The sequence below is a fragment of the Phoxinus phoxinus genome (assembly GCF_949152265.1).
Source record: "Phoxinus phoxinus genome assembly, chromosome: 24".
NCBI classification, from domain to species: domain Eukaryota; kingdom Metazoa; phylum Chordata; class Actinopteri; order Cypriniformes; family Leuciscidae; genus Phoxinus; species Phoxinus phoxinus.
In genome coordinates, this window is record NC_136899.1 from 16,181,954 (window position 1) to 16,196,159 (window position 14,206).

Below are 14,206 nucleotides of genomic sequence, written 5' to 3' on the forward strand. Positions count from 1 at the left end.
TAGAACCGCGTATACTAAATAAGGTGTAGAGTTACATTCAAGCTATTTTAAGGCATTATGATTTCCTTGAAAAAAAGCTTAAATATGTAATTTTGGTAATCAAAGGTGAGTTTTAAGGGATAAAATGATTGACTACAGGTGGACATTAACAAGGAATATGGCTATGTTAATCTATTGACGGCCTAGATCTGCTATGCATGCTTAACACTAATGGACTATGCTATGCGTGAAGCATATTTTAAAACAACCTTGCAAATGCCCCTTTCACGCATCCCCAACTCAAACATAACAAACACAACTCTTGAGGGTGCTTGTGTATGTCTCAACAAGTAAAAATATAAAAAATACTTTTAGCTGTGTTGCTACACATCGTGAGTAAGCAATTAAGTTGGATAACACTGACAAGAGAGCGAACACGAGCATCTTGTTTAACCCAACCCATTGTACAGGTATCAGCACCGGGCACATTTTTTGACATGACACACCACAACTCTTTGACGCATTATAAATTGGCACATTTGTCTTTCGGAACAAGTGCATGATGATTCTGTATGGTCTTCCCCCATCTTAAAAAGCGGTTTTAAACCCAAAGGGTGGTCATATCAAATATTGCTTTGATTTAGTTTATCTATTTATGACATTCTTATTCTTATTTCATTAACTCTGTCGGGACAATTAAAGCAGATAAAAGACTAATACTACATCGTAAATTTCATAGAAAGTGGTTCCAAGATGGAAAGCCTGAATATACATCACTGAACTGGTTTTATTGTCGCATTTTCTGTCTTTTTTGAAGCTCAGTGTTCCATTACCATTGCTCGATTGCATGGAAAAACATACTTGGAAATATTGTTAAACGTCCAGTGCATAAACATCGGGGCGAGTCATTGATATAATTTTTTATTTCATGTTAATTAAAACAGCTTAATGCGGGCTAGCTTCAGAATCATAGCGCAAAACGGGGAACATAAATCACCTTCTTTTTTTTTACGGTGACTAGCTGTCTTCCCCGTCTTGATCTCTCCTCTTTTTCGTGCTTTTGTTTCCTCTTTGGGGGTCCTGATTTTGCCTGTGCCATTTTGCCATCCTCTAATTAGTTTGTCTAAATAAACTGATCTTGGATTTCTCCTCTTTATTAAAAAAAACAACAACATTAGAACATTTTCTTGTAATAAATCTTACATTTTCCTCCATCTTAGTGAGGTGCTGGTCCAGTTTCCTAGTTCCCGGGCCTGAGGACATGGGTGTGCCAGCCGGAGAAGGCTCATGAACTTTGCCTTCTGCCTCTCCGAGCAACTCCTCTGTAGCATTTAGGACCTTTAGAACCTCTGTGGTGATGCTGCATAAAGACGCGGCGGAGTACTTCTGCTCCATAAACATGAGAGTGAGCAGAAAACAGAGCAGAAAACCACTGATAAACAGATAGGCCTATGCAAAACAGAAGAAATTCAAATGCATCAGGTTCTCTTGAAATTTTCCATAAAACCTTTTATTAATAAAAGAATAAAAAACATTGAAAAATTACAACTTTCATATAGCTGGATCTCACTCCCATGGATGCAATGCTTGTCATGCACAAGCTGTTCAATCAATGAACAGGATAAGAGGATTATGGGAGAAGAAGAGTGTGAGTGTGACATGAACGCACGTGGACGAGAGATGCTCTTACAGAGGTGAAAGGTCATCATTGAGAGTGTATCAAAAGGGAGTAACACACTCATCAAAATACACACTTGAAAAATAAAGCATTTATTAGTTCAAAAATGAATATTCTGTCATCATTAAATAAATCACCCTCATGTTCAAATCCATCACAAAAAATAATAGCATCCTGGTTTTTAAGGACATGAGAGTGAGAAAATAAAGACTGACTATTCAGTTTTGAGTGAGCTTTATCTGTAAGAGATATACAAAGTCAAAACACAATGTGCCTGAGAACGTGACATATAAACTCTACGGACATCAGAACGCACGTCATCGCAAGACGAGGAAAGGACAGGGATGAGAAGTACATTAGTTCTTGTCAATACGTTTTTCAAAGTGCATCATCTCGAGTACTAAGCCATCAATATGAGATGTACATGTTGATGCATGCGTGCATGTGTTTGTAAGTAAGACAGTAAGCACACACGAGAGAGGGTAATATGAAGAGATAAAATGACTTTTCAAGATGAGAAAGTGAGAATGAAAGAGATGGGAAGAAAGAGAGGAGCAGTGGGATTCAGTAATGAATACTTGAGGAATCAATTAATGGTTGGGTTGGTGTATGCTTTGATCACAGAAATAATTGATCCAAACTTAGTCCTCAGGGCATGTGTGGCTCTGAAAGGGGCTGTGTGTGTGTGTGCGTGCGTGTGTGTGTGTGTGTGTGTGTGTGTGTGTGTGTGTGTGTGTGTGTGTAAAAACAGACATCTAAAGTGAGGGAATATGTAGAAAACAGGTGTGCGTGCAGCACTGCATAAATCTAACACCCAATGAAAAGTACTCAAGAACCACATTCACACTGTAATAAAATATGAACATAAATTTTAAAATAAAAATAAAAAGAGTACATTTTTAATATGTTAATGCTTGTCCAAAAGATAACAAAATGGTTGTAGGTACTTCCGGGAGAAGTGCTCTTAGTAGGCTAATTTCTATAGCAATAAAGGCACAAAACTCATGTTCTTTAGACATGTTTAGACAACTATGTCCGATAAACTATTTTTAACACAAAATTTACAGCATGAAAATGAGCTTGTTTAAAAAATATAATTTCTGTTAAGGTAAAACCAGTCCTAATTGAAAGACAAAAAGATTGAATCTAATATTGGGTGATAATACAGTATAATGAGAGACTTATAAGCTATTATTTTTGACCGGGAACACATGTGACTATGAGCCTTTTTTTTTTTTTTACAAAATAAAAGCATTTCAAAACAAACACCCTGGTTAAACATTAAAGGACACTAGTATGATAAACAGAGCAATTTTTCTTCATATTTAATTTAATATTGTGAAAATTATTCATAAATAATACTTTTGTTACAAAAAAAAAATGAGATGCCTACTCTCAGATAAATGAGACTTACGATTAATCAGATGCAAATAGAAATATAAAACCAGTCCTAATTGAAAGAAAACAAGTTGACAAAAAGATTGAATCCAATATTGGGTGATAATATAGTATAATGAGAGATTTATAAGCTATTTTTTTGTAGGCTGGTAATTTTTGACGGGGAACCCCGTCATTTTCACCCCGTCAACCCCGTCATTTTTGACGGGGAACCCCGACGGGGAATATTGCTGTTTTACTGTCTTTTTGATCAAATAAATGCAGCCTACAGTAGGTGAGCCTAAGAGACTTCATTCAAAAACTTTTAAAATAATCTTACCGGCCCCTAATTTTTTAACATGTTCGATTTTTTTTGTCCTAGTTTTGAACCATGGATAGTGCCAATAAACATTTTCAACAGACTGAAGAGAACCGAGGAGGTCAAAACCAGAGTGAATGGCTATTGTTACACACCACATGTGCTGCTCTCAGTATCACCACCAGTACTGAGATAAAAGAGAAGTCTAAAGATTTCCCCCACTGTGTATCTGGCTCTAACATACTCTGTAGTGTCATAAGCAGGTTCTGAGACAGGGAATAATGGACTACACATTTGATTCAGGAGGAATATCTACAGCTCTACTGCATCTTCTCGTTATGATGTATCTCACCTGCTGTACGAGAGAGGAGAGTAATTGAAGCTTCTGCTGTAGGGCACGATCACTCAGACCCTCCTGAACCAACAAGAAAGGGTGGGGAAAGAGAGACCACAGAGACACACACACAAAGAGAGAGAGAGAGAGAGAGAGAGATAGAGAGAAGAATGAGAGAAGAATGAGAGAGGAAAATTAGGTAAAAAAGACAGACAGAAATAAATGGGAATGGAAAGAAAGATAAAAGAGGTGAAAGACACAAGACAATAAAAAAGGATAGTTCACTCCAAAATGAAAATTCTGTCATCATTTATTTAATCTCATGCCATTCCAAACCTGTATGACTTTCTTTCTTTTTTTGCAAAAAACATTAAGAAGCCCTGAGGATTGTATTGGTTCTGTGCCAAAAAAAAGTTATTAACGTTGTCAATGTGACTCCTGCGCTATTCAAAGTCATATAGGCTAATCTTCCCCTTTGGTAAGCTGGATCATACAATCAGTGAGTTAAACTCAAGAACCACATTAGTCAGATTTGTGAACTAATCATTCAGACTGGTTATGTGAACTAAATATCGGACATTATTACTTCTCTCATGAACTCGCCAAGAAGAGGAAGAGCAGTTCCCTTTCAAGTGGAACTCAACAGTCATGCTCAAGAAGCTGTTTAAGGTTGTGACTCGTGCTGTGGCAAAGTAGAAATTTGAGTGGCCTGATGAAAAGAAACCGTTCACATGGTCTAAACTCAATGACCACTACCTAACATCTGGCCGAGAGCAACCTTTATGTCGCCATCTCCCGTTCTTCACTGAACTTCACACAGAGATGTTTAGGTCTGAGAGGAATCCGTACTTGGCAGCAGTGCATACGCAGGCCACCTCAACATTCTCTACAGTGGTCGTTATGCGTGAGCACAGTTACGGGTGGTGCCAAGGGTGGAAGAGACACTTGCGGACTATTGCTCCCCCTCAAGTGCATCGTTGTGGAGGAAACCCGCCTTACCCATCAAGCCTTGTAGGGCTACTTCGGCCCTTGTGGGTGAGGCTTAGACATCAGCAGGTCAGGCTGGTGTGTCCCTGCACACCATGGTGGTCTTGCAGGCCTACCAGGCTGACCTGCTTAAATAATTGGATTATGGCGAAGGATCAGCCCTGGAGGCAGTTAAAGAGTCCACAGATCTAGGCCTGTGTTCCGTGACTGGAAAGCGCACTCAGGCTCAGTCGTTCCAGGGGAGACAGGATCTCAGATCTGTTATCACCTCCAGGATGGCAAAAAAAAGTCCTGACGCTCATGGGCCCTGGCCCTTGAAGGTGTCCCCTCCTGAGAGGTCCGTGCACACCAAGACATCATGTGCCCGACCTTTTCTCTGTGTCCTCTGCAGGTGTTTCCACCTACACCACCACTACAGAGGAGTAGTCAGGCTTCTATAGTTCTTTACTTTACTATGCTCAAAAAGGACTGGGGGCTGCATCCAATTTAAGATCTAAGGTGCCTGAAGCATAATCTTTGGACATACAGGTTCAAGATGCTCACCCTAAAGTTAATCGTGTCACAAATCCAGTTTGAGGAAACACACATTGGTAGTCTCCAACATAAATCACCAGGGTGGTCTGCATTCACGCATCCTTTTCAGGCAGGCTCAGCAGATCTTGCTGGAAACCTTGGGTGTGGCCCCTGAGAGGTACCAGCTCATATATTCTGGTCTCTAATCCGAGATTGTTGAGAGAATTCTAAATTCTAGAGCACCTTCCACTAGAAAACTGTATGACCTGAAATGACGACTATTCGTATCATGGTGCGAGCAGTGCAACCTGAACCCAGTGAACAGCCCGGTCGGTTCAGTGCTAGAGTTCCTTCAAGAATGCTTGTCAGTGGGGCTGACCCGTCAACACTAAAGTTTATGTGGCCTCAATCTTAGCTAGCTACATACCTTTAGATGGGGTTCTGTTGGGAGACATCATCTGGTGTCTCGGTTGTTGCGCAGTGCCAGACAACTGAGGCCTATCTGCCGGTCATGAGTTCCTTCCTGGGACATAGCATTGGCCCTGAGAGTATTAGCAGAAGCACCATTTGAGCCAATTGAAGTCAGTAGCTCTTGCTAGAGGTACATCCTTGCAAGATATTTGTGCTGCAGCTGGATGATCCTTTCTGCACACATTCATCAGGTTGTATAGTCTGGATGCGGATGACCCAGGGTCACAAGTCATTCAGGGTTGATCCAGTCTGAGCCTGCACTCACAACTGTCTGTGCAGAAACACAGCCTTGTGGGCAGTCTCATGGCGTGGCGACGTTGGCATTAAAGTTCCCAAAGTGTCAAGCCATGAGTTCCACTCGAAAGGGAACGTCTCAGGCTACGTATGTAATCGTGGTTCCCATAGCGTTTTTTTTTGTGAATTTTAGTTTCCTATATGAAGCAAGAAATCTTCAGTCTCCATTCACTGTAGTTGTATGAACTGGTAAAAATAGAAGAATCATTTTGGGTTCCCCAAAGAACCTTTCAGCAAACAGTTCTTAAAAGTTCTTAAAATAACAAAAAATATCCTTAATGTGAAGAACAATTTAAATAATTTGAAGAATATTTTTCCACTATAAAGAGCCTTTTGTGAAATAGAAAGGTGACATGTAACCACAGATGCCAATAAAGAACCTTTATTTTTAAGAGTATGGAAAAGAGCATGGAAAATGTATTTGTGTGTGTATGGTGTGTGTGTTCTGCATACCAAAGAAAGTCATACTGGTTTGGAACAACATGAGGATGAGTAAATTATGAAATAATTGTCATTTTTGTTCTAACTATTCCTTTAACATAATGAACAAGAAGCAGGCTGAAAATGAAAGGACAGGTCCAGATGCAAGGCGAGGAGGATTCATTGAGGAAGAAAAAAATACCTTCCTTATGGTGTGCATTCCCCTCACATCATCTAGAGAGATTCTATATTAATTTTGCAGGCTGGTTCATGCACCACACAATGCCTCATGCACGATACAAGTCTGCAGTAGCAACACAGAATTGGGCTTTCATCAGACATGCTTTTTATTATGCGCTTGATTATGGCTTCTCATCACCAATAAGGGCAAATACCTTCATTCTGAGTTCGATCAGTAACATAGATGTAAATTTTAGGGTTTGAGAGAGAGCTGCAAGGTTCTAGAGGTGCAATCATCTTCTGAGGGAGCTTAGTCTCTTACAAGGCACCTCGTAATTTACACAAGAATGACATCAACATCCTTTCATGTTCCTGGAACCACATCCAACCAATCACTACATTCAACCACAGGTTTTAGGTGTAGGCCTATGATTGGTTGACAGGAATGTTGATTAAGTATCAACAAAGAATGTTGATCCACAAACTCATCCCTTGTTTTGAAATCACTTAACATCTTCGTGCTTTTTCTTTATCAGACTGGATAAAGGAAAGCTGGGTGCATAAAATCACTTTATATTGACCCATTCACAGTAAAACAAGCTGTAAATTGGAACTCAATTTCAAACCAAAGTGCACACCCAACATGCTCTTACAAAAGTACTGTGCCTGTACCACAATACACCAATTAATAGTATATTAATAGTATATTATATTAATAGTATATTATATTAATTAATAGTATATTAATATATACCAATTAATATATATATATACTCAGCATGAATTAGCACACCCCCTCTGAACATAAAATATTTTTTTCTGTTCTATAATTATCACTGTTACAAATCAAAATTGAAATGTATTAAACATACACTTAAAAACAGAGAAAATGTCATCAACATTTGTAAAATAAGTACTGCTCTGACCCTTCTTGGTTTTGAGTGTGTGTGTTTTTTTGTGAAAATTAAAAAGAAATTCACCTCTATTCTGTTTAACTCCTTAACTCCTGGAGGATGAATACCTCCTTGAATGCCCTGATGTTTGATAGGGAGTGTTGTTCATTGTCATGTGGAAAAAGTGCTTAATAACACAGAGAATAAGGAGAGGGTAGCATCTTGTATTTCATGATTTTTCATGACACACCATCACACAAAGGTGTGTAAATTCATGACACCATTGATTAAGCACAACTCTCCCACTCCTTCAGCACTCAAACATCATAAGAACCTCTTTAGCACAGAACTTCAATGTGGGGGCCAGGCACTTCTCACTCTAGGACTACTCTTCCCACTTGCAATGGCATAGATTTTAGGTGATGTTAGATCCAAAATGATTGATTTGGTCTAATGAGACCAGAGTATGGATTACCAGAGGTTCTCCTGTTCTTTTCTTAGCAAAAAAATAAATTAAATTTAACTAATCACAAAATGAAAGCTTAAAGCGAAGGCCTGATTGTTTCAGTCCATTCTTTTGGGGTTTCTGTGTTACTTTTACTATATTTTCACACTTAAAACATGGCATTGGATGCTTTTGTACCATTGTCCTATTTTGTGTAACAAAGTCTTCTGACAATTCTCTCCAAAGTGGTTCTTTTGTTGTCAACATTAGTCTGAGAATGATTCAGTGGGCTATATAACACTTAATTGTCAAGAAATTATTTAAATGTTTTGGGTCAACTGTTGATCAGCAATTTCCTTTAACTTGCACCAGAAATATTGTATTTGTTTTTTATTTTTTAACTTTCATGAGGTTGTACTAATTTTTACAACAGCATTTTATCACTTGGATAAAAAGTGATACAAACTAAATCTTACTAAATCTTAATAGTAATACTAATATTAAATAATAATACCAAACAGTGTAAGTGGTATTTTGTGGTGTGTGCGTCTACACTGTTTGCTATTATTATTTAATATTGTTATATTTCTACAATAATAAAATATACTCATACTACTGTACACCTTCTGTATAGGCTATTAATAGTAATATGCTATACAACTGTACTTAACTGAACATTGTACTACAACTACATCTCACTTTTTATAGCACAATCCATACTCTTTATCCTGTTTTACTACTTTTCTTTTACTGCTTTAACATTTCAATTTCACGAGCCATGGCATATCTTACAATTGTCTTTGTAATTGTCTATCTCGTAACATTATTTGAATTTTAATGGACCATCAATGATTATTAGTACTTAAATATGCATATATACTTTTACAGTGATTGAAAGTGAATATGCTAAATAAAAGCTAAAATTATGGGGTTGAAGACAGAACAAACTATTTCCACAATGAAAAATATTTATGCTCATTTCATGTACACATTAACAACATCTCCACAATTAATGGACTAAGAAAAATAAGCCAATTGAGTTTTGAGTGAAAGTCTAACTATCAAGATTCTAAGTTATTGGAGAGAAACTTTTTGGTACCTAAATCATAAACTACTGAAATTGTTTGAGAAATGTAAATGTATTGTGCTTTTTATCCAGAAAAAACACAGTTCTTCCATTTATGTATCGTTTAGGGTAGTCTTGGCCAGTCCAATATGGTGGGTTTGTTAAAATATCGCAGCAATAGGCCAAAGTGGCCAATAAAGCATCTAAGTATTTACGGTATATGTCTATGGATATTTTCCTCAACTGGATAAAACTTTAAGCTTTATTTAGGCCTGAAACATAATACATTATGTGTTGTTGCAAAATGTGTTGCATTACATTCTCACTAGTGCTGCAAGAGACACTATAGTGAGCATTAGCTATTACTTTTTTTCTACAGTCGATTTTCTCTTTTAGGTCATCTACTGTCCTGTTGGAGCAACAGTCTGAAGAGAATCATGCTGATCAAGATAGTTAAAGTTGGTAAAACTGTCAATAAGTGTACCTCAATAACTGTGCGTGAGATTTTGCAGTCCAGTTAGGCAGCTCACTACAATTTGGAACAAAGCCTGGGTGAAGTATGTAGGAGAGGAACTGTTAGTGGAACATGCTGGAACCAGTGCTTACCTCTGATGGAGGCAGTGGCTCCTCCAGACCACAGGGAACGCTGTCTGGAGATGTAGTTGAAGACCTGGTAGACTTTGTCTCAAGTTGTTCTTGTGTTTCTGACCATGTTTCTGATTTGCTTCTCTGTGGTGACATTCTCTTCACTTTTTCCTTCTCCGTTTCGTTGTTGTCCTCCTCTAAACTGTTATTTTGCTTTATTACTCTAGCTGATGCTCCCTCAGTTTCACAGGGCCCTTCCTGTTTATTTTCTTCTGTGGATTTCACACTCATTTTAGGCTCTAATTTCTCTTTTTCCATGCGTATGCTTTTTCTCTTCCTTTTTATCTCTCGCTCAACCTCTGATTGCCTCTCTTGCCCTTGTTTCAGTTGTTTCTCCATTTCCCTCTGTCTTTCCTGCTTCCTCACAACCTGCACCTCGATCTCTCGTTGTCTTTCTCTGTCCCTCTCGATTTGTTTCTCCAGCTCTCTTTGTCTTTCTCGCTCTCTTTCTACTTGTCTTTCGATTTCTTCCTGTCGCTCCCTTTCTCTTTTCAACTCTCTCTCTATATGTATCTGTCTCACTGCATCACTTGTGTCCATCTCTCTAACTGTTTGTCTTTCATTCGGCTTCTCTGTTTCCCTCGGTTTCCCTTCCTTCTTGTCTCGTTTGCTCTCGCGCCTCTCCTTCGGCCTCAGTTTCTCACTTTCGCTCTCCCATAACCTGTCTTTTTGCTTGTCGCCCACTTCTCTGATTGGCTCAAAATTAGACGAAATTACATCCCTCTCGCTGACTTGGCCAACCAGCTCACCGAGCTTGGATCTCAGTTCCTGTTCCAGGGTTTCATTGACAGAGGAGCCCCTGAGCAAAGGGCCCTGAAGGTTGAACCCTGGTTTGCTGGCCCCTGATTGGCTCCACGTCAGCGGGCTGGCGGCACTGGAGTTGTGAGCCACAGTGTTCTGATAGTCAGGTTCAGGGGTCATGGCGTCAGAGGTCAAAAGGTCAGGAAGGGTCACAGTGTCCAGAGTCTGGTAATTCAGAGGAACTGGGTTCTCCTGGCTCTGTTGGCGGCGTATCATCATGGCGTTGAGGAGAACGGCACTGTTCTCCTGAGATGTTTTAAATAGAAGGAGAGTTGAGGAGCAGAGAGAGAAAAAATAAGAATATAAAATACTGAGATAAATTAGTTAAAGGATGGTCACACCATTTATCCCAATAAAAGAACAACCCTTGCCCTGCAGTGCCACCCACTGGAGTCAAATCAAACCACAGTCAAGTTCACAACATTTCCAAAAAAAGATGGCTAGTTTTCTTCATTTTTGCTTTAAATAATTTTATACTTTCTGTCTCTGTTTCTCCAAGTCTTGCTAAAATTGTCACTCTTATTAGTATCTAAAATATGACAAATAATAAGTAACATACCTTCACCTTTCAGTCATATACTACAATTTTTTACTACATTGTTTTCAGAGAATAACTGGATTTTTAATGTATGCAAATATATACTTATAACTGTCTTGTTTTAGTAACGATTACATATTTTCTCTGAAAAAGAGAGAGAAAAAAGTAATCAATTAATCAGATAAAAATTGTAATACAGCCTTTCCAACAAAAAAATAAAATAAAATAATTATATGTGAATGCTCCAAACTTCCTCAGTAGGAAATATGTAATGGCGTAAATGTAGGCCTAATGCAAATGCATTGTAAAAGTAAAATGCTTCACTTCAATTATTTTATTACATTTTTATGAACAGAGGTGGAGATTCTCCAGAAGATATAGAGATGAGTATTAAAAGGTTTTCACTACCAAGAATTTAACAGTAATGCTCTGAAAAAACAAACAAAGCTGAATAAATTACAACTGAAATATATTACCACCATATTCTAATATTTGAGGTGATATTATATTAATATGATAACATGTTATTGTACATTATTAATATAATTATAATTATAAGTTGATAAGAATCAAGGCTATATATCCTAGTCAATTGAGTGCGGTTAAAAAAAGAGATACGGTGTCTGTAAGATACGAGTCCACTTTCATAACTAGGGTGTCACTCGATTCACTTTTTGGTGAAAAGTTGATTAAATTGAGGTATCAATTACTAGTTAGTTTCTGCACACCTAGCTGAAAAAAATCTGTGTATTTTTATGCTAATTTGTGCTTTCAGGCTTGATATCTAAACAGCAGCAAGACGTTAAAATCTTTATCATACCACAGTTGAAAACACACCACTATATGTGGCAAAATAGTCTCATTATGATTTTTATCAATCTAATAATAAACCAGAAGGCTGCTCTTTCTCTTACCACTGTGGCAGAGCTGTACAGTTCATCATGTGCTCGGCTGTGCTCTGATGTCTCGCGTTTGCTCTTTCTGCGCCTCCTTGACCTTTTGATCTGCTCGCTCCGCTCCTCCCCATCACTACTGTCCCCTCCCACACGGGGGTTAAAGTTCACATCAAGAACTTCTGGCCTCAGCAGAGGTGAAGCTACACTGCTCGTGGGATGTCTGTAGGGAGGATACGGGTGTGCTTCGGGCGGCCCTTTTTTCCTCTGGGACGTACTGTGGGCTGCTCTGCTCGCTCGAGTGGACGGGGCGGGAGACGTCTCCGAGTCTGAGTTTAGGGTCTCAGTGTTGGTGTACTGACCCGAGGAGGGTGAGGTGATGGGTGGGTGTTGGGTGTACGTCCATTCCGGGTCATGTTGAGAGTCAGTGTAATAGGTTTCGTCAGAGAGACGTCTGCGAAACTGTAACAGGGCAGCCCCCCAGCCTCCCTGGTCCTCGGGGTCTGAATCAGAGCCCATTCCGTCATACGCGGACACAACGCCTGATTCTTTCTCCAGCACACTGAAAACAAGGCTCTTGCGCTTGGTCAGCAGACTGGGCCGGGAATGCTGGAAGCTCTGCAGGGCGATCCAGTTACCATCAGGGGACTGCAGGACTGAAGATGCACCTGTGGAGAGAGACACAAACACCTGGACAGACAAATATAGATATGTGTGCGTGTGTGTGTGTGTGTGTGTGTGTGTTTGTGTGTGTGTATGTGTGTGCGTTTGTGTGTGTGTGCACCACATACACAAACAGAAAATGAGAAAACGTCAAAATAATAAAAATGTGGTAATTTTCTTGTGTCATTTCTTTCAATACCAACCAGATGTGAAATTATTATTTGCAATTATGTTTGACACTCGATACAAAATTAAACACTTTGCATTTGTATGCCTATTTTGCACCCAGTAAAATGCATCAAACTTTTAAAGAGCCTTAAAAGGATAGTTCACCCCAAAATAAAAATGATCTACTTTACTCAACCTCAAATTCTGAATGACTTTCTTTCTTCTGTGGGATACAAAAAACATTTTGCAAAGAAAATAATTTTTGTCCATACAATGAAAGTCATTGGGGTCCAATATTGGTGTTTTGGGACCCCAATGACTTTCATTGTATGGACAAAAACATTTGTGTTCCAAAGAATAAAGAAAGCCAGATTTGGAACAGCATGAGTTATGTTGACAGAATTTTCTTTTTTGTATGAACTATACACTCTCATAAAAAAAGCTACAAAAGCTGTCACTGGGACGGTAACCTTTCAAAATGTACTAATATCTGCACTTTTGGTACCAATATGTACATTTTAGGTACTAATATGCACTCTTTAGGAACAAATATGTACCTTTTGAAATGGTACTGCCCCAGTGACAGCTTTTGTACTTTTGTAGTGTACCTTTAAATCTTGCAATTAATCAACATTCAATTGTGTAGATGTCTGAAGTTGTGTTCTGGTGCACTAGACCAATGATGAACAGCGTGTGTTTTGTATATATTCTTACTAGTATTGTCCAAGCGGTCAACACTCTTCCAACCAGGAAGTGATGATGCTCTGGACTCCCTCCTAAGTGAAGAGTAGTTCCGGATGTCTGTCTCTACCTCTGCATTCTTCGGGACCCCTGGGGCCATTCCCACCACAGGGTCCTTCTCTGGAGAATCGTCACTTGTCAAAGAGAACGCTGATCTTGACTTCTAAACACACCCATCAACCCACATGCACAACAATTGACATTTGAAATGATGGAAAATGCAAGTGTGAACAAATATAGCATTATACATCATGCTTTTTTTTTTTTTGTGAAGAAATCCATTTATTCAGCATTAAAATAGAATGCTGCATTAGAATAGGATGCATTAAATAGATAAAAAAAAATAACAATATATAAAGACATTTAGAATGTTACAAAATATTTCTATATATCTATATTTTTTGCAAGATATAATTTTTGTTTAAATATATGATATACGTCTGCCAATTAAATTGTTCCTTTCATCTTGCAATTAGAAACCATTCAGTCAAATATCTATAAGCAGTTTAGTTTACTGTGCTATACATACTGAGTTACACAAAAATAGTAATAACTTTTATAAGAATAGTAATAATTTTTATGTTATAATGTACAAATGTCTGACAGTTTTCTGCACAAAGTGAAACTGTTTTGCATTTACACACAATTTGCATTTGGTTATATGTATTTGGTTTGGAAAAGTGTATGGGCTTAACCAGCTGGGGGCGCTAGAGACTTGTATTATAGCTTATTGACTTGCTGTTATTGCCCATTAGAAATGTCTGTACTACAGCAATACTGAATAAAAATAAAACACTGTGT

At 38.4% G+C, this 14,206-nt stretch overlaps 2 protein-coding genes across 4 annotated transcripts in view; both read right to left on the reverse strand.

Moving 5' to 3' along the window:
- Nucleotides 1–14,206, reverse strand: part of LOC306992256 (uncharacterized protein) — a 239,093-nt gene that overhangs the window by 59,532 nt on the left and 165,355 nt on the right. The window lies entirely within an intron of this gene.
- myripb (myosin VIIA and Rab interacting protein b) overlaps nt 1–14,206 on the reverse strand; it is a 220,380-nt gene that overhangs the window by 26,802 nt on the left and 179,372 nt on the right. For 2 of the 3 annotated variants that reach the window (XM_079600926.1, XM_079600927.1), the window contains 4 exons: nt 13,379–13,568; nt 11,855–12,501; nt 9,563–10,648; nt 1,183–1,365 (listed from right to left, as the gene is read on the reverse strand). In XM_079600926.1, coding sequence (XP_079457052.1) covers nt 1,183–1,365; nt 9,563–10,648; nt 11,855–12,501; nt 13,379–13,568 — 2,106 coding nt within the window. Of the gene's footprint in view, nt 1–1,182; nt 1,366–3,705; nt 3,769–9,562; nt 10,649–11,854; nt 12,502–13,378; nt 13,569–14,206 lie in introns of all 3 variants that reach the window. The other variant, XM_079600925.1, reaches the window with a different exon arrangement.